The 22,267-nt window shown below is 39.7% G+C and overlaps 1 protein-coding gene across 7 annotated transcripts in view; it reads right to left on the bottom strand.

Moving 5' to 3' along the window:
• Positions 1–22,267, bottom strand: part of Macrod2 (mono-ADP ribosylhydrolase 2) — a 2,017,257-nt gene that overhangs the window by 13,077 nt on the left and 1,981,913 nt on the right. For all 7 annotated transcript variants that reach the window (XM_039106853.2, XM_039106857.2, XM_039106858.2 and 4 more), the window contains one exon: positions 12,155–12,232. In XM_039106853.2, the coding sequence (XP_038962781.1) occupies positions 12,155–12,232 (78 nt within the window). The remainder of the gene's footprint in view (positions 1–12,154; positions 12,233–22,267) is intronic.

Raw genomic sequence — 22,267 nt, 5'->3', positions numbered from 1 at the left:
AGAGACATAGACAGACTAAGAGAAGTCATGAACCAAATGGACTTAAGAGATATTTATAGAACATGCTATCCTAAAACAAAAGGACACACATTCTTCTCACCACCTCATGGTAGTTTCTCCAAAATTGACCATATAATTGGTCATGAAACAGGCCTCAATGGATACAGAAAGATAGAAATAATCCCATGCATCCTATCAAACCACCATGGGCTAAAGCTGGTCTTTAACAACAATAAGGGAAGAATGCCCACATATACATGGAAAGTGGACAATGCTCTACTCAATGATAACCTATTTAAGGAAGAAATAAAGAAAGAAATTAAAGACTTCTTAGACTTTAATGAAAAAGAAGGTACAACATACCCAAACTTATGGGACACAATGAAAGCTGTGTTAAGAGGAACACTCATAGCTCTGAGTGCCTGCAGGAAGAAACAGGAGAGAGCATATATCAGCACACCTAAAAGCTATAGAACAAAAAGAAGCAAATACACCCAGGAGGAGTACAAGGCAGGAAATAATCAAACTCAGAGCCGAAATCAACCAAGTAGAAACAAAAAGGACCATATGAAGAACTAACATAAGCTAAAGTTGGCTCTTTGAGAAAATCAACAAGATAGATAAACCCTTAGCCAGACTAACAAGAGGACACAGACAGTGTGTCCAAATTAACAGAATCAGAAATGAAAAGGGAGACATAACAACAGAGTCAGAGGAAATTCAAAAAATCATCAGATCCTACTACAAAAGCCTATATTCAACACAACGTGAAAATCTGCAGGAAATGGACAATTTCCTAGACAGATACCAGGTACCGAAGTTAAATCAGGAACAGATAAACCAGTTAAACAACCCCATAACTCCTAAGGAAATAGAAGAAGTCATTAAAGGTCTCCCAATCAAAAAGAGCCCAGGTCCAGATGGGTTCAGTGGAGAATTCTATCAGACCTTCATAGAAGACCGCATACCAATATTATCCAAACTGTTCCACAAAATTGAAACAGATGGAGCACTACCGAATTCCTTCTATGAAGCCACAATTACTCTTATACCTAAACCACACAAAGACCCAACAAAGAAAGAGAACTTCAGACCAATTTCCCTTATGAATATCGATGCAAAAATACTCAATAAAATTCTGGCAAACCAAATCCAAGAGCACATCAAAACAATCATCCACCATGATCAAGTAGGCTTAATCCCAGGCATGCAGGGATGGTTTAATATACGGAAAACCATCAACATGATCCATTATATAAACAAACTGAAAGAACAAAACCACATGATCATTTCATTAGATGCTGAGAAAGCATTTGACAAAATTCAACACCCCTTCATGATAAAAGTCCTGGAAAGAATAGGAATTCAAGGTCAATACCTAAACATAGTAAAAGCCATATACAGCAAACCAGTAGCTAACATTAAACTAAATGGAGAGAAACTTGAAGTAATCTCACTAAAATCAGGGACTAGAGAAGGCTGCCCACTCTCTCCCTACTTATTCAATATAGTTCTTGAAGTTCTAGCCAGAGCAATCAGACAACAAAAGGAGGTCAAGGGGATACAGATCGGAAAAGAAGAAGTCAAAATATCACTATTTGCAGATGATATGATAGTATATTTAAGTGATCCCAAAAGTTCCACCAGAGAACTACTAAAGCTGATAAACAACTTCAGCAAAGTGGCTGGGTATAAAATTAACTCAAATAAATCAGTAGCCTTCCTCTACACAAAAGAGAAACAAACCGAGAAAGAAATTAGGGAAACGATACCCTTCATAATAGACCCAAATAATATAAAGTACCTCGGTGTGACTTTAACCAAGCAAGTAAAAGATCTGTACAATAAGAACTTCAAGACTCTGAAGAAAGAAATTGAAGAAGACCTCAGAAGATGGAAAGATCTCCCATGCTCATGGATTGGCAGGATTAATATAGTAAAAATGGCCATTTTACCAAAAGCGATCTACAGATTCAATGCAATCCCCATCAAAATACCAATCCAATTCTTCAAAGAGTTAGACAGAACAATTTGCAAATTCATCTGGAATAACAAAAAACCCAGGGTAGCTAAAACTATCCTCAACAATAACAGGAGTTCAGGGGGAATCACTATCCCTGAACTCAAGCAGTATTACAGAGCAATAGCGATAAAAACTGCATGGTATTGGTACAGAGACAGACAGATAGACCAATGGAACAGAATTGAAGACCCAGAAATGAACCCACACACCTATGGGCACTTGATTTTTGACAAAGGAGCCAAAACCATCAAATGGAAAAAAGATAGCATTTTCAGCAAATGGTGCTGGTTCAACTGGAGGTCAACATGTAGAAGAATGCAGATCGATCCATGCTTATGACCCTGTACAAAGCTTAAGTCCAAGTGGATCAAGGACCTCCACATCAAACCAGATACACTCAAACTAATAGAAGAAAAACTAGGGCAGCATCTCGAACACATGGGCACTGGAAAAAATTTCCTGAACAAAACACCAATGGCTTATGCTCTAAGATCAAGAATCGACAAATGGGATCTCATAAAACTGCAAAGCTTCTGTAAGGCAAAGGACACTGTGGTTAGGACAAAACGGCAACCAACAGATTGGGAAAAGATCTTTACCAATCCTACAACAGATAGAGGCCTTATATCCAAAATATACAAAGAACTCAAGAAGTTAGACCGCAGGGAGACAAATAACCCTACTAAAAAATGGGGTTCAGAGCTAAACAAAGAATTCACAGCTGAGGAATGCTGAATGGCTGAGAAACACCTAAAGAAATGTTCAACATCTTTAGTCATAAGGGAAATGCACATCAAAACAACCCTGAGATTTCACCTCACACCAGTGAGAATGGCTAAGATCAAAAACTCAGGTGACAGCAGATGCTGGCGAGGATGTGGAGAAAGAGGAACACTCCTCCATTGTTGGTGGGATTGCAGACTGGTACAACCATTCTGGAAATCAGTCTGGAGGTTCCTCAGAAAATTGGACATTGAACTGCCTGAGGATCCAGCTATACCTCTCTTGGGTATATACCCAAAAGATGCCCCAACATATAAAAAAGACACGTTCTCCACTATGTTCATCGCAGCCTTATTTATAATAGCCAGAAGCTGGAAAGAACCCAGATGCCCTTCAATAGAGGAATGGATACAGAAAATGTGGTACATCTACACAATGGAATATTACTCAGCTATCAAAAACAATGACTTTATGAAATTCATAGACAAATGGTTGGAACTGGAAAATATCATCCTGAGTGAGGTAACCCAATCACAGAAAAACACACATGGTATGCACTCATTGATAAGTGGCTATTAGCCCAAATGCTTGAAATACCCTAGATGCCTAGAACAAATGAAACTCAAGACGGATGATCAAAATGTGAATGCTTCATTCCTTCTTTAAAAGGGGAACAAGAATACCCTTGGCAGGGAATAGAGAGGCAAAGATTAAAACAGAGACTAAAGGAACACCCATTCAGAGCCTGCCCCACATGTGGCCCATACATATACAGCCACCCAATTAGACAAGATGGATGAAGCAAAGAAGTGCAGGCTAACAGGAGCCGGATGTAGATCTCTCCTGAGAGACACAGCCAGAATACAGCAAACACAGAGGCGAATGCCAGCAGCAAACCACTGAACTGAGAATAGGACCCCCGTTGAAGAAATCAGAGAAAGAACTGGAAGAGCTTGAAGGGCTCGAGGCCCCTTATGAACAACAATGCCAAGCAACCAGAGCTTCCAGGGACTAAGCCACTACCTGAAGACTATATATGGACTGACCCTGGACTCTGACCTCATAGGTAGCAATGAATATCCTAGTAAGAGCACCAGTGGAAGGGGAAGCCCTGGGTCCTGCTAAGACTGAACCCCCAGTGAACTAGATTGTTGGGGGGAGGGCGGCAATGGGGGAAGGATGGGGAGTGGAACACCGATAAGAAAGTGGAGGGGGGAGGGGGATGTTTGCCCGGAAACCGTGAAAGGGAATAACACTCGAAATGTATATAAGAAATACTCAAGTTAATAAAAAAAAAAAAAGAGGAAGCTGTGTAAAATGTCAAAAAAAAAATAGGGTTCTCCAAAGACTATACATGGATTGACCCTGGGCTCCAACCTCATAGGTAGCAATGAATAGCCTAGTAAGAGCACCAGTGGAAGGGGAAGTCCTTGGTCCTGCCAAGACTGAACCCCCAGTGAATGTGATTGTTGGGGGGAGGGTGGTAATGGGGGGAGGATGGGGAGGGGACACCCATTGATAAGGGGAGGGCGAGGGGGATGTTGGCCCGGAAACTGGGAAAGGGAATAACAATCGAAATGTAAGTAAGAAATACCCAAGTTAATAAAGATGGAAAAAAAAACTTTATTTAATGCCATATTACTTGCCCTTATGGCTGAATTATTTCCTAATTGATTTTAACTCAAAGGAATTTACTTTTTTTTTCTTTTCCTGAAAAAACACTCAAAGCTAGAGAAGATGGTGACTGACTGACAAGTTTTGGTGTTTGGCTTTTCAGTAACAGTTGGAGTTCAACAACTAATAGACTAGCTTTTTAGGAACCGAGTAGATTAGCTAGAGACCATATGATGGTCTCTAGGGTAACAACAAGAGAATTTGTTTGGAAGTTCTAGGCATGCAGTGCAGTCTACCCTTGATGGAAAATTGTTCTTCCTCCATTGGGGAAGCTCATTCTCTTTGACTCGGCAAGCTACTTCAGGGAGGCCACTTGCTTATGTGGCCATAAAGGAAGAAGAGGGCAACTACCAAGCTACATGGATCTGCAGAATTACCACTAGCAATAAATGGGTGACAGATGTCATGCTCTCATTCTAGTGTAACAAAATGAGAAGACACAGTGACCAGGCAACAGGTAAAGACTTGCCTGTGGCATCCTTCCCCTTACTCTAAACATTGAGCCCTACATGGGGAGATGTTGCTGACATAAAAGAGGGACACATAATTGAGTCCCAGTCTTAAACCTGGACCCTGGAACAAAGCTAGCCACAGTGAAATGTGGTGCTGGAGAAAGACCTGTGCCCCCTAGTACACCCAGGGCCTGAACCACTGAAACTAAATTAGGTTTGGTAGTTAACTGCCTTCACAATGACTCCTTAAGTCTATGGTGGCTGAGTAAAGAATAAGGCTCAACTTCCTGGAAGAAAGGTTTTTAAGCAAGCTAGCATGCAGCATTAACACTCCTGCGACACTTTGATACAAGACCTGGTAGAATGTCTGCCACAGCTCAAAGCCTGATAACCCATTTCTAACATTAGGAAGAGGCGTGTATGTTCCAGGAACAGATTCCAGTTTGGATACAGCTTTGGCAGCCTACAGCACAGATGCTCTCTTGCTGTGGCTATGAAAATCTCTGTAGCCTTGTATGTGACCCAGCCTAGTGCCAGCCTTGGTAGCTGAGGGACTGTTTGTACCATGTATCTCAAATCTGAGGTAATGCAGCTTTAACAAGCCAGTTAACAGAGTTTCAACATTATCTGGGTACCAGGAATAGACTGCACCCTGTGCTTTGGCCAATACCAACTGAGATGTCGCTCCTTGATGTACCTGACTGTATAACCTCTTGTTACCATGAGACATAGGCACATCTCAGCTTAGCATTAGTAAGGACTGCTGTGTTCAATACCATCTCAACTAAATATGCTATAAGAACAAATTGCTGAGGGTACTAATTGATGGGTTTTAACTGCTCAGGGCCAAATTCCTGGATGAAACCTAACACAGAAATTGTTAATTCCTCCTACTCCCAGGCTTGGCTACCAACAGCCTCTGGAAGATCTCCAGGGCAAGGTAAGGACATGGGGTACTAGACTTCTAAAGTATCTCTCATAGCTTGGGCTGGTCGCAGCAATCTGTTGCCACAATTCCACTTTACTAACAAGCAATCATATTCGTGTGTGCCTTGGAACTACCCCAATGTTGTGCTACTCTTGGCAGCGTTACTGGCCACAAATGTGACATTGGAGCTAAAGGGGAGACTATCAACAGTGAATTTTTTCTGAAGTCAGTCTGAGCCCCGCCCTGGCACTTTCCAAGCTGTAACTGTGGATAACAGAGACATGCTTATCGGGATGGGCACAATTTCATTATGAACAATAAAATTAAGTGTATATTTGGACAAATTTTGGCTGAAACAATACATACTACTCCTCATAGACCTTGACCTGGGAGCCACCCAGGACTTAGATACAGGGTGTAAGAGAAACCAGGAGACACGCAGCCTGCTTCTCCTTTTTGGGAAGATGACTACTGACAAAACTGGGCAGGAACTCACTGGTTGAAACTGGAATGGCCTGTCATGTTATCAAGTGTTTTGAGGAAACTGGGACCTTACTTCATGCCCAAAATAGATGTGTGGAACTGACTAGTACAGGAGAACTCTCTGGAAATGTAAACACTTGTTTTAAGAAAAGTACTTTCAGGAGAAAAGAACAGAAATGCTACAAAGACAAAAGGAATTTAAAAAAAAAATCTCCCCCTAAATCTGAGCTAAAAAATTTGCTTAGCAAATTAAAATCACAATAGAAGGCATTGGGAGATTAGTTGAGGAGAACCATTAGTGAGCTAGAATTCCTGCTTCTGTGAGATGCAGAACTGAAAATGAGGAAGGCAAATAATTTGTCTTTGGGACACTATTAGAAAAAGAACAAATATTTGGGTAATTGGAGTCCAAGAATAGTACCAAAGGAGTAGAAATTATTCAACTATAGAATTCTTTCTTCATGAACAATGCAAACATTTATATATAGCAAGGCCCAGGGTCACCAATGAAATTTAATCTGGTCTACCTTTCAAATGTATGTTATGACTTAAGGTAAGTGATAAAGAAATTCTCAAAGCTGTAAGAGAAAAGAAGCAAATAAAGTTTACAGGTGCCCCAAGAGGTCTGGAAGCAGGTTGCTCAGTGTATCATACAGGTCAGGAGAAAGTGGAATATAGTCTCTGTAGGGCTGATGGGAAGAGACACTATGTCCAGCAAATATCCCCATTAGTAATCAAGGACTAACAGAAGCATCACCAAACTGAAATCAAGACAGTGTGTGAGAGTGCGCTACAGAAATGCAAAGGACCTTTCAGACTGAAAGAATTATCAAGTAAGAAGAATAGGTATCTGTAAAATATATGCACTGATTTACAGGTAAATCAAACTAGTTAGCAGTGGAAACATGGCAGATAAGAGTACTTTTACAAAGAAGACTCCAGAAGCTAATGATCGCCAGACCAATAGGCTAAGAAATAACTATTAACCAAGACAGAGAATTAGAATTTCAAAAGCTCAGAATTACTCTTGCTTTCATGTCACTTCTCCCATTTTTCAAAACAGCATCTTATGTAGTCCAGAATGGACTGAACTTACTATGTGGCTGAGGATGACTTTGAACTCGTCTTTGGCTCTGCTTCTAAAGAGCTGAGATTACAAGTGTGTGTCACCACACTTCATCAACTCTGAATATTTGTTTGCCCCTTTGATTCTGTTCTCTACAGCATTATTTCAAATGGTTTTTTGTGTTGTATTGAGTGTGATGAAAAGAATTGTAAAGCAAACCAAAGGAAAGATGAAGAGTGGAAGAGGAAGAAGACTAGGAATGATTTATATAAGGGCTGAATTAGAGATTACCTACCAATAATTACCTTGAATGTAAACGAATTAATTTTTTAACTAAACATCATAGTAACTGGTTGGGATAAAATGCATAGCCAAACCACATAATGGCTTGACAACACTCACTTTAAAACTCAAGGCATGTATAACTGAGAACAAAGAGATGGACTGAAATATTCCGTGCTAAAAGGTGCCAAAAGAAATCAGGAATAACCATACATTCATCTAAAGCAAATATCCCAAGCAAAAGGAGGGTTAAATTGCATGCTAGACCCAGGCTCTAGCAGTCATCCACAGAATGCTCATTTTCTAAAGGCACACAGAATGTTCTTCAGGACATATGTCATACAGAAAAGCCCAATGTATTTTTGGATGTAAATTATATTGTTAACAATCTGTAGATGTATGAATAAAATTGGCCACTGAAATAGACTGAAACAAATAAAAATGTAGATAACATACTAAAACCTAGCAGATGCAATGGCTATAACATTAAAAGGGAAGTTTATAGGAACTAATTCAATTATAAGAGGAAATTGGAAATATTGTAAACAACCTATCCATGAATATCAAGGATCTAGAAAACAATGTCAAACCAAACCAACACGAATAAAAAGAAAAATCAAACAATGCAAACATTAAACACTTCTTTAGAAGGATGAAATAATTAACCCTCAGCTAACTTAAGGAAAGAGAATAATAAAGTCAGATTTAAAGGGAGTCAATATAAGTGATAAATACAGAAGACCATGAATGGTTATATAACAACTGTATGTCAAATGACTGCACATTCTCAAGACTGAGTCATAAAGAAATAGGAAAAATCAATGACAAGAAGAGAGATTGCATCAATAACAAAATTTAAGCACTACCCCCTTAGTGCTGCTGACGTTAGTAGTTCTGAGTTTCGGTCATTGAAGGGAACATTTAAAGAACCCATATCAATTCATAGAAGTTATTCCAAAAAGAAGAGAAAAAGAAATTCTTCCAAACTCATTTCATAAAGCTGCCATCACTTTCACTAAACAGCCTGGTGATCCTCCTCCTCTTCCCCTTCCTCCTTTCCTTCCTCACTATAGAGAGTGAAAGGGGAGGACAGGAGAAAGAGAACACTACAGATCAATCGCCTCAGTAAACACAAATGTAAAATTATGAACAAAACTTGGGAACCAAATCTAATTACACAGTTAAGAGATTTTACATTCGGACAAGTGGGATTTATCCCAGGAAGGGAACGATGGTTCAATGTATGCAAATGAGATCCATCAGTTATGTCAATCGAAGCCAATAAGGAATCGGATAAAAAAAAAAGTGCTGGACAAACTGTGTAAACACAACATATAAATATCAATGACAATAGCCCAACTGACAAGCTTTCTGCCTAATATGTGAAATAAGAGTCCTATACTCCCTCTACTTTCATTTGATAGAGCTTTGAAAATTGTCCAGATCCTTAGGCAAAAAGTAGAATAAAGGCTCCTGAAAGTGAAAAGTTGCCCATGTTTATACAGAATTTGATTTTATTTCTAGGAAATGTCAGAGACTCCTCTATAGTAGAACCAATAATCAAATTCAGCAAACATATAACATATAACAGTATATATAACAGTAACATATAACAGTATAACAGTGGCTACAAAAATGTATAGCATTGCTATATACCCATAGTGACTTGTCTTAAATAGATGTAAAGAATTAATTCTATCTTTGAGGAAACTTAACTATAAAGCATTGACAAAAGAAAGTAAGCAGCACACACACACAAAAAAGTAAAAAAAAAAAGTATTTGTACCATCCCTATGTTCCATATCAAAAGTGTAATGATACTATTCACACAGTGGGGAAAAATGTTATGTGTAGCTACAGAAATCACCAATCGCCAAAGGATCCTGAGCAGAAGAACAAAAGAGATATTAAACATACTCCAAAATGGAAATGATCAAACCATCAGGTTTGTACTTTAAAACAGACATGTGAGTTATTAGAGAGCCTAGAAGGTACTATGAACATGTGCTAGACAAAAGACAATCTTTTCACTGGGTGCTGCATAAGTATTGGATGGCTACAGGCAGAAGAGCAAAACTAGACTCCTGTTCCATCAGCTACACAAATCAACTACAGGAAGATTAAAGACTTATAGAAGACATGAAACTGTGGGAGGAAAACAGGGCAAATACCTCAGGACTTTGGCAAGGGCAAGGATTTTTGGCAAAGACCTCAAAAAAAGCACAGGAAATAAAAGCAAAAGTAAACAAATGGGATTTCATCAAATTGGAAGGCTCTTGTGCAGAAAAAAAGTATTGATGGGGTAAAGAGACTGTGCAGTAGTTTAAATATGGTGGCCCAGGAGTGGAACTATTAGGAAGTGTGACGCTGTTGGAACAGGTGTTGTCATGTTGGAGGAAGCATGTCACTGTATGGGTGGGCTTCCAGACTCTACTCCTAGCTGCCTGTAAGTCAGTCTTGGCTGGCAGCCTTCAGGTCAAGATGAATAACTCTCATTTCCTTCTCGCCATACCTGCCTAGACAATGCCATACTCCAACCTTGATGATAATGGATTGAACCTCTGAACTTGTAAGCCAGCTCCCCAAAAATGTTTTTCTTTTATAGGACTTGCCTCGGTCATGGTGTCTGTTCACAACAATAAAACCCTAACTAAGACAGACACCATATGGGAGAGAGTCTCAGTAAGTTAAATCACTGAAAAAGGGTTGATAGCCAGAATAGAATGAACTACAGAAACATTAGTAAGGGAACATGTGACCTACTTTACACATAGGCAACAAATCTAATGGGCAAACATTTTTTAAAAAATGACCAACGGGAATATTGAAATAAAATTACACAAAGATATCATTTCTCTACAGTAGAAATTGTGATCATCAAAACAATGGAAAAAAGTTGGCAAGGGTTTGAAGAAGCCTTGCAAACTGTTAGTGTGAATTTAAAATAGTATAGTCATTATAGAAAAAAGAATGGAAGTTTCATGGGGAGAAAAACCTACCATATGGTCTGACATCCCAATTACTGAGCATATTTCTGAAGGAAACAAAATCAATATGTTGAAAGACTTCTTGGCAACACAATATCCACAAGAGTAAATATTAAGGAATTTATAGGTAGATAAAGAAAATGTGGCACATATATGTACTGGAATACTAGTTGCCATTACAGGAAAATCCTGTCAATTGTGACATGTGTGGAACTAGAGATTATATTAAAAGAAATGGACTGGATACAGAAAGGCAAGTGATTAATCATCTCTAAGAAATGGAGTGGAAGGCAGTGGATACCAGAGATTAGACACACTGAGAGGGGCTCGGCAATGGCTTCTGCACTGCAGTTAGGTAAGATCGAGAAGCTGTGTAGACTTGCAGAGGAGGTGTGCAGATGAGAAGGTAGATTTCCATTTCAAAGAGTTAAAGGGAATTTGAGTTTTTACCATAAAGAAATGAGTAATGTCGAAGATGAATATTATTAACCTGACTTAGACATTATAAGATGTGTCTGCCTATAGAACCATAGCATAGTAGACCACAAGTAAGGGTAACTTTAGAATGTTATGTATCTCCAAACATAAACAGACACATATCACTTTGTATAGTTTATGGCCTATGGATTAGTTTTCTTAGCTGTGAGATCTACTGTTGCTGCAGGGATTCGCAACTCTCCCTTGGAGTTTCTCTTCCTTCCCAGGCCCCAAGTAACCAGAGTTACTGTCTCCTGTCTTATCTAATCCACATTCACTGAGCTCTGTCAAGCTCACTGACCCCTGCCTTCAAAAGTCTACAGAAAGCATTGCCCATTTTGTGGGCTGCTGCAGCCTGTCTTACCCCAGCTTCTCTTACCTAAATATGTCTCAGCATACCTCTCTCATTAAGCTGGAAAAGAATCTTTAATATTTAAAGCACAAACCTTAATGACTCAGTAGAATCATCCCTGCTGAAACAGGTATTATTCTAATACAAATAATGACATTCCTGAATGTTCTTAGCATAGGTGTATAGGAGACAGAATGTTAATAAGTTCACGATGCCGGGATCTTTATTTGACTCTGATTTGGAGGGCATCTACTTAAATAGGTTTATTTTTGAGGTGCTCTGAAAGAGTCATTGTGTGTCTGGCCAAAGCCTCAGAGGCTAGCAGTTGAGGATATGAAAAGAATCTTAGCACAAGCTCAATGAATAGCTCTGGGAATGCCTGTGCAACAGGGTTAAGGGCAGGCCAGGTAGATTGCAGTCTGACCTTGGAATGACTCACCATGACCTCCATATACTAAGGAATATTTAAACCATGTGTGCTATGTTAAAATTTGTGTGCACACACACGTGTGAGAGTGTGTGTGTGTGTGTGTGTGTGTGTTAAAGGCTTCCATTTTCATGATAATCTAGGTAGAATTTGGCTTTTGAAATTGACTTTGTTCTAACCAAATATGTTGATCGCTAGATCAAATCATCCCCTTCATCCTAGATTACATGTGTACAAAATACCACAGAACCACAGTTGAGCACAGGCAGCTTAGACTCACCATCAGGACCTGAAGTGTTTTCTGCCTCGCTGGAACCTTGGCTTTCAGCAAACACAGCAGGTGCTTCCTCGCCTTGAGCTGAAGGAAGGAAAGCAAGAGTCCTGATTACCAAAGAATCAGCTCAGCCCTGCTGCCAATCTGCTCCTCTCACCCTCCACTGCCCTCTTAAAGTTCAAAATACTCTGAGGATTTAACTTCTTTTTGCAGAGTGTGTTACAGGAGGAAGTCGTGGGTTGAGATGCTTGAATATCCCAGAGCTGTCTCCTGAGTTCTCTTTAATTTGTGAGATAATCACGTGCACACACAGAGTTTCTCAAAATAGAACTGTAGTAGGATAAGGAAAGGAATGTGCTCTAATCAACCCAAAGTACTATTTAAATATAGGGAGGGAGGAAGACAGAGGAAGGGAAGGAAGGGGTAGGGAAAGAGTGGGAGAGAGAGAGAGACAGAGGAAAGAGGGAGGAAGGGAGACATGGGGAGAGAAAAAATGGAGGGAAAGAGAGGGGAGAGCAGACAGGAGATGGAAGGAGGAAAGGACTGGTAGGGGCAGGGACACACACACACACACACACACACAGAGGGAGAGAGAGAGAGAGAGAGAGAGAGAGAGAGAGAGAGAGAGAGAGAACAGAGACTTAAAAAAAAAAGTCTGATCCTGCCTTAGGCTTGTCTCAAAGTTCAAAGTTCCCTTTTCCTCACAGGAAGAGTTTTCCTTGTTAACAGGTGTACAACAAGGCTGTCTCTCTAGACCTTCTATGGCACTGCCATGTTGGAGTGCTAAGTGTGTAGCCTGCTGCCAGCTTGTGTTGTGAGCTGTTTTCTATATGACCCTCAGAAAGAAAGGCATCAATTTACTGAGGTTCAAGTTATAACCTCCCTTCAACCTAAATAAAACAACCCCACCCACCCACCTCCCGTCACCAAATCACCAGGGTTTCTCTGTATAGGAATGGCTGTCCTAGAACTCACTCAGTAGATCAGGCTGGCTTCCAACTCAGAGGTCTTCCTGGCTGGTGCTTAGATTAAAGGAGCAGGCCACCACACTAAGCTTACACAACCTCTTTAACTGTTGCAGGGAGAGGGCTGTTCACATTTCCAGATCTTCAGAAGGACAATTGACCTCTCAAAGCTTAAATACCTAGTATGTTTTCCCAACATGAATAACAAGGGCATGTATAAATAAGATAAAAATGCTACAAATACAAATATGTGAAGATTTATTTCTGTGCATTTTATAAAAAGGGAAATCATTTTACAGGAGGACATCCTGGGCGGGCAGGATGTGTTAAGCTCACTGTGCCAAGTGGGGTTGAAGCAAGAGCTCCCATTTTCTGAGGGAGACTGTCATTGGTACAGTCTGTACTCCCAGCAGCCATTTACTGATGCTGACAGTCAAGAAATATGTCTTAGACATGGCTGAGCATGTAGCCTGGGTGGTCAGAACTTGAAGATATAAACACAAGTGGAAGTGGGCGAAGAGGAAGAAAGTCATTTTAGAATTTGCAGTATGAGTTAAGGCTCATTTAACTGAAGATGCTGAACAGACTTTTGTGTTGGGTTTAAGACAGGGAGTGTGAAGTAGATGGAGGAATTGGGGAGATATCATTCTTCGGTAAAACTGATGGTACAAAGTTAGATGAGCCGGCACAGGAGAAGGATAACACAGGAAGAAAGTTCTTCAAGAGCAACCGTCCGGTAACGCTGGTTGAGTTCTTCTAGTAATGTCTGAGGATGGAATTGGAACACAGGAAATAGACCCTGAACTTCCAGCTGAACCTGTCAGCATACTATCACACTCTAATTCTGAAACTTCCAGAAAGTTTAGCACTTTGAATTTGCTCATTAACACACTTTCTTATACTTCAGTGCAGAAGAAACCAGTGATGTAGCCCTTAAGGGTGGAATCATGAGCAGTTTACCCCGTAAGACTGAAAGCAAAGAATAAATAAGGAACATAATTGATATCATAAACACAACAAGCTTTGGGATGGAGCTTAAAGTATTTTGAAAGAGAAAAAAAATACTTGAATTTTTAAATTATAGACAATTAGTAGTATTAAAAAAACTTCTAAAATTAGAAATATAGGTCAATAATTCAATAGAAAAATTACAAGAGATGCAAGAGCTCATTAAGAAATAATGTCCTACATTCTAGTGAAAAGATGATTCCGTTTTAAAATTATGAGAGAAATGCAAATGATGATGATGATGACGACGACGACGACGACGACGATGACGACGACGACGATACAAGGTTTCTGCCTGGCTTGGCAGATGCAGATGACCCTCTATCAAGAATCTCTAGAAGCATGAGGTAGATTGCTGACAGGAATAATTTTAAGGAACCAGTGCACTACGAATGGAGCACAGACTCCATGAGGAACAGAGCAGTAGGCTGACATTCTAGCACCAAAGACTGAACGGGCACTCCGAATGCCCTGAGGGTTGGTGGAAGTCCTTAGGGTTCAGCAAGTAAGAAAGATTCTGCTAAGTGCCTCAGGTTTTCAAGTTCAGGGTCTACAGATCAACTTTTAAGTAAAAATTAAGTCCAGGGCTGGGAAGATAGCAAAGCAGTGGAACACTTGCCTAGAATGTGTAAGTGGCACATGCATGCACATGTGCACACACACACACCACACACCACACACACACACACACACACACACACACACACACACACACACACCACACACCACACACCACACACACACACACACACACCACACACCACACACCACACACACACACACACACACACACCACACACACCACACACACACACACACACACACACACACACACACACCACACCACACACACACACACACCACACACACACACACACACCACACACCACACACACACACACACACACACACACACACACCACACACACACACACACTCTTACACTTTTGATAAATAACTTAAAAAACCCCAAACACTTCCTTCTTGGGTTACCTTGGATTACATTTCTCTATTTTGTTCTCCTACATGTTGGAAGCAAAAATAAATCATCTCTGGAGGAATATAAAACCATTCGGACTCTCAAATTATCCTCAAAGTTTTTAAGTACAGTCTTCACTCTACAATGAAAAACTTACCTGGCATAATAAAACTGCTATAACAGGTCACTGAAAACTAGGAGAATTAAAATAAGGTGTTACAGACAAAATGGGAATGAGCCATGTGTGGTAAGAACTTGGGCTCTGAGCTGAGTAGTTTGCATGGCCAAAAGGTTCCTCAGAAAAGTAGCCACTGTAAAACCGGATGTCAATTAAATAGGTGAATTTGATGGCAGGTCTGCTCAGCTGAAGAACAATAAGCTTAAAGCTGAATCAGGAGAAGACACAGAGTGGCCAGGAGCCCTGTCAGACATAGTCTAGCCCACCCACTGAGTATTGAGATGTAAGAGCTAATCCAACCCAACTGCTGAGAGAGAACTTACAATTTTTGTAATCTTCCTTTAATGGGCAAAACTAATACTTTAAGAAAGAACAGATGTTGGTTTACTGAAATTAATGGGTGGTACGATGCTTTGATATTCTCTCAAGGGTGTGATAACAACGAGTAAACTTAAAGCAAAAGAAAACTTACTCAGATCAGTCATTGTGAAATTGCTGAAAATCAAGAATAAAAACTGTAAAAATTGTCTAGTTAAGAAAAGGCCTATTAGACTTAAAATAGCAACAGTTAAGATTTGTATGTGAGCTTGCAATAAACACAGAAGTAGAGAGACAGTGTAACATCTAGGGAATAAAGGAAAAATGTCTCCAACTTAAATTCCCATACCCAACAAAATCTTCCCAATTTGCATTTGAAATCAGAAGTATTCTCAGGAAAACAAAGCAAAACAGAATTAGTTAATAATCAATGTCTATGGAAGGGACAGTTTCCAACATCCTTGAAACAAATTTCAGGGAGGTTATAGAACCAGAAAGAATAGGGAGCACAGGGAGGGATCTCCTGTCTATGACATAAACATATTACACAGAACATACATCATACTAACCAGGAAGGGAGAGATTGGCAATCTGGGAAATGCTAAGTTAGCAGCACAAGTTTATCAAATCGTATCATTAAGAGAGTGCCCAGGATTTCTGCACTTCACATCCCAAAGATACACAAACTGCCATTAGAAGGACAAGAAAGACAACAGGGAGTGAACAAGGCACAGTCTTGTGACAAAGAGGTATGCTGGATAGTCACTGGATATTTCTGAATAACTTCTTACCCCATTTCACCGTTTCATAAAACCATGGGGTTTGGGTGGTGGTGGTGTTTGTTTTGTGTTTTTGTTTTGCTAATAAAGTCACTATAAAGTGCCTGACCCTTATCCCGCTCTCAGGAATTCAGTCAGAGTTGAAGAATTTATAGCATTAATGTTATATTTGGTAAGAAGTTATCACCACAGAAGGAAAATTAGGGGGCCTAATTCTACTGACATATGACTTCCTTGACATTCTTCTCTGGGTTCTCGCTTTTGATGGGATCTAGATCTAGTGACAGGGTGGAAGGAGTAAGAGAATTCCTGAGACATCCAATGGTAATAACCCCTAGAGAAATGCCTAGTGAACAGGTCAGATAGTGGTCTATTAAGCAATGCTCAGCAAAAATGAAATAGGATATGAGATACCGTTAAGAGCTAGGGAGGCCAAGAAAGGCCATGTTGAGCAAAGCAAAGTTCAAAAAGCCAACCAGAAAACATTAAGCTTTTAAATTGCTTGCCCTAGGCCTATGCTTTTAACCTCATTATCCAATATGACTTCTGTGACATCTCAAGCTATGACAGGATGTTAGCACACATTAGCATCCTATACAATAGGTGGTTTGAGATCCAAAGCAGACAAAAACACAGCTGCTGTCAAAGTTTGAGCTCTACCTATTACATTTCTGGAACACAGAGAGGCATTGTTTATTTGATTTGCTCTCACATCTCTGACTTTGGTGGATGTACTCATTTATTGACATTAGTGTGCATGATATGTGCCTGCATGTGTTGAATGGGACTTGAATTTATCTGTGTATGTGCACCGGCATGCTTTGATGACCTTGCATGTATATCTGTGTATCTGCTCAAGTGTGCAAGTCTGTATGTGTATTCAGGAATGGGAGAAGAACAGACATTTGTTATTCTGACGTGAGTGTGACACTGGTGTTATCTGAATGGCTTCTATCCTGCTGAGCAATGCAACTGAGTGTCCCAGAGAAATGAGTCCATTCCACATAGACAATAGAATCTGATAAAAACCAAACACCTCTATTCTATATTTATTCCAGCATGCCTGACCTTCCCCCATTTTGATTGGTACTGCTTGGAACATAAACAAGAGGTATATTTCAGGGCTCCTAGCAGGAGATAAAAGATGCTGAAATAGAGTCTGGGACATTCAGTGCCATTTTCATTTTCAATTACCAACTGCCACTGTTCTCCTTGAAGCTTTGATTATAGCAACCTTTTGTAGGTCAGTGGCGTTACATAAAAGTATGATAAATGGAGCAGGCCTCAACACAGAAAAAAAGAAGCCATGGTACATACACAATGCCAGGTAACTGGACTCTTGAATACATATGTTTAGAAAGATGTTGGAAGATCATCTAAGATTACACTTTGAGATATTTACTAATAATTAAGTCATGCAAACCAAGAGTGATGATCTTCTCTCAGAATACATACTTGCACGTAAGCTCAGAGAACAGAGCCTATTAGAATCCTAGTCTATTGAATTAAAGTGTTGTTGACCCAAATGAAGTATCCTTGAACCACTGTCCCAACATCTGTGTTCCAGGGTTGCTATTAATTATTGAAAATGTTTATTTCCTACTCAATTCCCTCTTGGGAGTTTTTTTCACTGTTTCCTGATGCTAAGTTTGGTTATGAAAATTTTTGGGGGGTGGGTACAAAGCATCTTCAGAGTCGAGTCACATAGAGACTAGCAGTGCATTTGTACAGTTGAGTCTTTGCTGAGTCTTCTGGCTTCTACCCTAACAGGAGCATGGGGATCCGCTGGTCCAGTGAGGATGAGCCTCATTTCAGAGCCTGCCACCTGTTCTGCATCAGAGAAACTGTAGTTGGACCTGGGATTTGCAGTCAAGGTGTTGATAAGTTTTATTTTAAGCTATGGCTAAAGATAATTTAAGATGCAGTATTATTATGGCCATAGTGCACGTTGTGTGTGTGCACGCGCACAAACACACACCCACACTCCCCCCCCCACACTTTATATATGTCAGTGGACATTGTTTCTTAATTCCATCTCATAGAAATTATGTCTGTGATGTCAGAAATTTGACTTCTTAATATATGATAATAAGTTAATTTCTAACATCTACTAAACAAAAAAGATAGATGTGTAGAAAATACTGGATTACAATATTCAGGAAAATCTAATCCAAGCTTTGTTGACTTTAGAATTCATCGAAGATGGGAGAAAACTGGCCTTAGAGTCTAAGGCATATATCATACCCATTTAACTTCCAAGGCCAAATGGCAAGAAGGTGTTTATCCTACATGCATAGAGACTGAGTTAAATAGAACTTTAGTTCTTTTGAAGCAACTGCTTGTTAGGGATGATGAGCTCAATTAGACCTCGCTTTGCCCTAGACTTGCCATGTTCACTGTCTAGGTCTAGACACCCATCCAGCTAAGTGAGAAGAGATCAAAGACCCAAGTAACAAGGGAGGACAGAGCATCAGTACAAATGCAGGGTTAGGAGAGAGCATCACTTTCCAAACTACACTAAGACAGCCTTCCTGGCATAAACTCAGTCCCATTCTCAGGTCACCAACACCATTGAAAATTACCTTGTAAGCCATCCTTACACTGTATTCAATCTCAGGGGGAAAAGTCACTGCTGTCTTTCAATACTATAGTCTTGTATTGCTACTCATCCATAATTAGCTTCTTTAAGTTTTAGATGAATAGAGCTCAAGTATTGAGAATAAAATGTCACACTTCTCTTTCTTCTTTTAGAAAGAAAAATGATCAGTTTGCTGAAGGTAAAATTTGTCTGTCACTAAAACATCAAATTTCTGATATAAATGTTCTTAACAAGTATCTATTTTTTCTTTTAGTCTTTTAAGGTTTTTGTTTGGAAACAAGCTGTAAGTGCCTAGAATCTATTAGTTTTCTTGTCAAAGGTTCATGTTTAAATTCTTCAATCTCATTCAAAATAAGTCAGGGGCCTTTAACTGTCCTGCATTTCAAAGGTATTTCCAGTTTGTTACTTATTGTCATGCCTCTGTTCTTCCCCACCCTTACCTCCTCTCCCTCCCCTCCCTTTTCTTTCTCCTTTCTCCCCTCCCCTCCTCTCCCCTCCCCTTCCCTGTCTTCCCTCCCTTCCCTCCTGCTGCTCTCATCCCTTTCTGGAATTTAAGATTTATCAATATGGAGATCTTCATGTTTTATGAAGACTTAATTAGCTAAAATGGATTACAATTTAATGAGATACACACTGATGTTTTAGAAACATGTATTTCTAAATGGAAATGAAAAAAGTTCACTGAGCCTAATGTTTAAGTAAGTCTAGTGGTGATTAAAAATACACAAAAGAACACTTACACATAACTCAAACTGCTCGAAATGCTAAGGAAAATGACCCTCGCTATTATATTTTTCCCACAATCACCCAGGAAACATAAAGTGCATAACCTGCTCTCCCTATGCTCTTCCTCAGTCATGCCCCTCAGTTCCCTTCAACTTCTTACATGAAGCACAGGTGATGAGATATATTCTCCGAAGTACTGTCTTCTCATATTATACATATATTCAAAACATATTTATACTCCACTGTTTAATATTATAAATAAATAAATACATATGTATTAATATCTTAACAGATATATTCGTTTTAATACACCTTTAAAACCATCTAATGTCTTCTCTTACTGCTTTTATGTCTGGCTACCTAGATGTGAGTACAATACCTTAGCAAAATTCTGTGGAAGGTTCTCTACGGTAAACTCTTAGTGAATTTCCGGATCAAGAGTGTGTGTGCACTTAGTGTGCATGGGTGTTGCAATATTCCTTTCTAGAAGAGACAGACCCATCTGTGCCCTAATCAGCAATTATGAAAACGGTCTTCCCAATTGTTCCCAGCATTTAGTACCCTTACACTTTCCATGAAGAACAAGTCCTAACATACACGGTGATAATTTGCATAATGACCAATGTTACCCTTCTCTCTCCCTTTCTGTTAAAGGCTTTTGATATTTTATCACCTTTCCCATTGCTGTTGTTGTTGTTTTGTTGACTTTTATGGTTCTCTATGAACTAGGAAAATCCTCTATGCAATATGTTGCAAATATTCTCATCTTTTTATTTTGATATAATACATTCAACTGTGCTTTGCTCTAAAAGTTTGTTTTACCAGACACACTATGTGCCCGACCTAACTGCTCAATTCAATAAGATATCGCAGCTGTCGCTTGAGGTATAATTGTGGTATATATTTTAGGACATGGCTTGTTCCTTATGTTATCAATATAGTTTCCCATTCATTTTAGAGAATGTTAAGGTCTTTCAGGATTTCTTTCTTCCACAGTAGATTCATTTGTTGTGCGCATGCTTGCTCTTCTATTCCACTCCTGTGTGATGGGGAGGATTTCTGTGTGTCTGCAGGGTGGTGTGTAAGGCACACACTCCTTACCATTATGACCCCTCCATATCTATGCCTGTGGTCCTCTAGGAACTGTCTTCAGGAAGGATTCAAACTAGAAGCCTAGTGGCTATCACGGCTCTGTGGACAGCCACTGTGAGTTCCAGATTCTTGTGTCCTTGCCCAGGACATTGAGCAGAGAGACACCCAGACAGCAAGAGAATATATATATATATATATACTTGATTAGGTTAATGGGTCAGAGATAAGAAGCTGTTTATCAGCACAAATGACCTTGATGTGCTGTACAAAGGATCTGGGCTTCTGGGCTCAGTTGTGTAACTTGGACCATTTGACTAAGCTTCGCATGGTCTCTCTGCTATATGTAGCACTATATACAACTTACGTACTATAAACACATTAATATCTCTTTTAAAGATTTATTTTTATTTGTTTTTTTACCTGTAGGTATGTATTTGTGCCCTGTGTGAGCCTGAGGCCCGCAAAGGCCAGAAGAGGGTGTTATGTCTACTGGAACTTACAAATGGTTGTATGTAGGATGATGTCACAGGTGAGGCAGGTACAGGATAGAAGGAGGCCTGTCATTGGAGGAGAAGGAAGGATGAGAGGGAGAGAAGTTTGAAGGAAGAGGAGGAAACTAGGGGAGAGAGGAGGAGACAGGGCGGAGGAGAGGGAGACAAGCCATGGCAGGTGATGTTAAGATTCTGCTCTGTGTATTTACAGGTTGTTATCAATGTTCCTAAGGGCTGGATGGTACCAGGCTCTGTATGTTTAAGTGGGCAATTATATCATACCAATTGGGTCAAAGATTATTGTGTTGTGTGTTCTTTAATGTGTAGATTTAAGTAATGTAATGGAGTATGGGGCGACTGGTCTGGGCCGCCGAGGAGTTGGGATGTGTTTCTGCCAAGATATCTAGCAGATATTTTGGGGCACCGTGGTGCAGACCAAGCGGGTAAAGGACATCCATACTTTTTTATTATTTTATTTTTACAACAACAGTTGTAAGTTACTAAGTAGATGTTGGGAACCAAACCTCTGTGCACTAGAGGAACAGCAAACACTGCACATTGCCAAGCCATCTCTCTATCCCATCCTTGCATCCTAAATCTCTTTGAATCCCAAATGACCCTGCTCATAGTCTCCAAATGGGGCCATGAAATAGTCTCTCACTTGCTGAGATACAAAATAAGTGAGCCACTGCTGTCCTCACGGAACTCACAAGAAGGCAATGCAAGGATATTGATATGCATCCTCATGGTCACTGGCAAAGAATGTAATATAAAATTCAGAATAAAAAAAAATCTTGTCTGAGTAAGAAAAGGAAATATTTTGGAGTATAAAGAGATAACTTCAAAGTTGTAGCTACGTGACTTTTGTTTGTTTATTTGATCTGTCCTGTGTCCGTGTCAATCGTTAGACACATAGCATCCCCTGCGTGTAAAACACCTGAAGAAAAAAATTTTTAAGAGAAAAAATTTTTTTAAGATCTTTAA

This window comes from Rattus norvegicus, chromosome 3 (genome assembly GCF_036323735.1).
Source record: "Rattus norvegicus strain BN/NHsdMcwi chromosome 3, GRCr8, whole genome shotgun sequence".
Lineage (NCBI taxonomy): Eukaryota > Metazoa > Chordata > Mammalia > Rodentia > Muridae > Rattus > Rattus norvegicus.
Note: the sequence above shows the minus strand (reverse complement) of the source record. Positions and strands in the feature narration are given on the sequence as shown.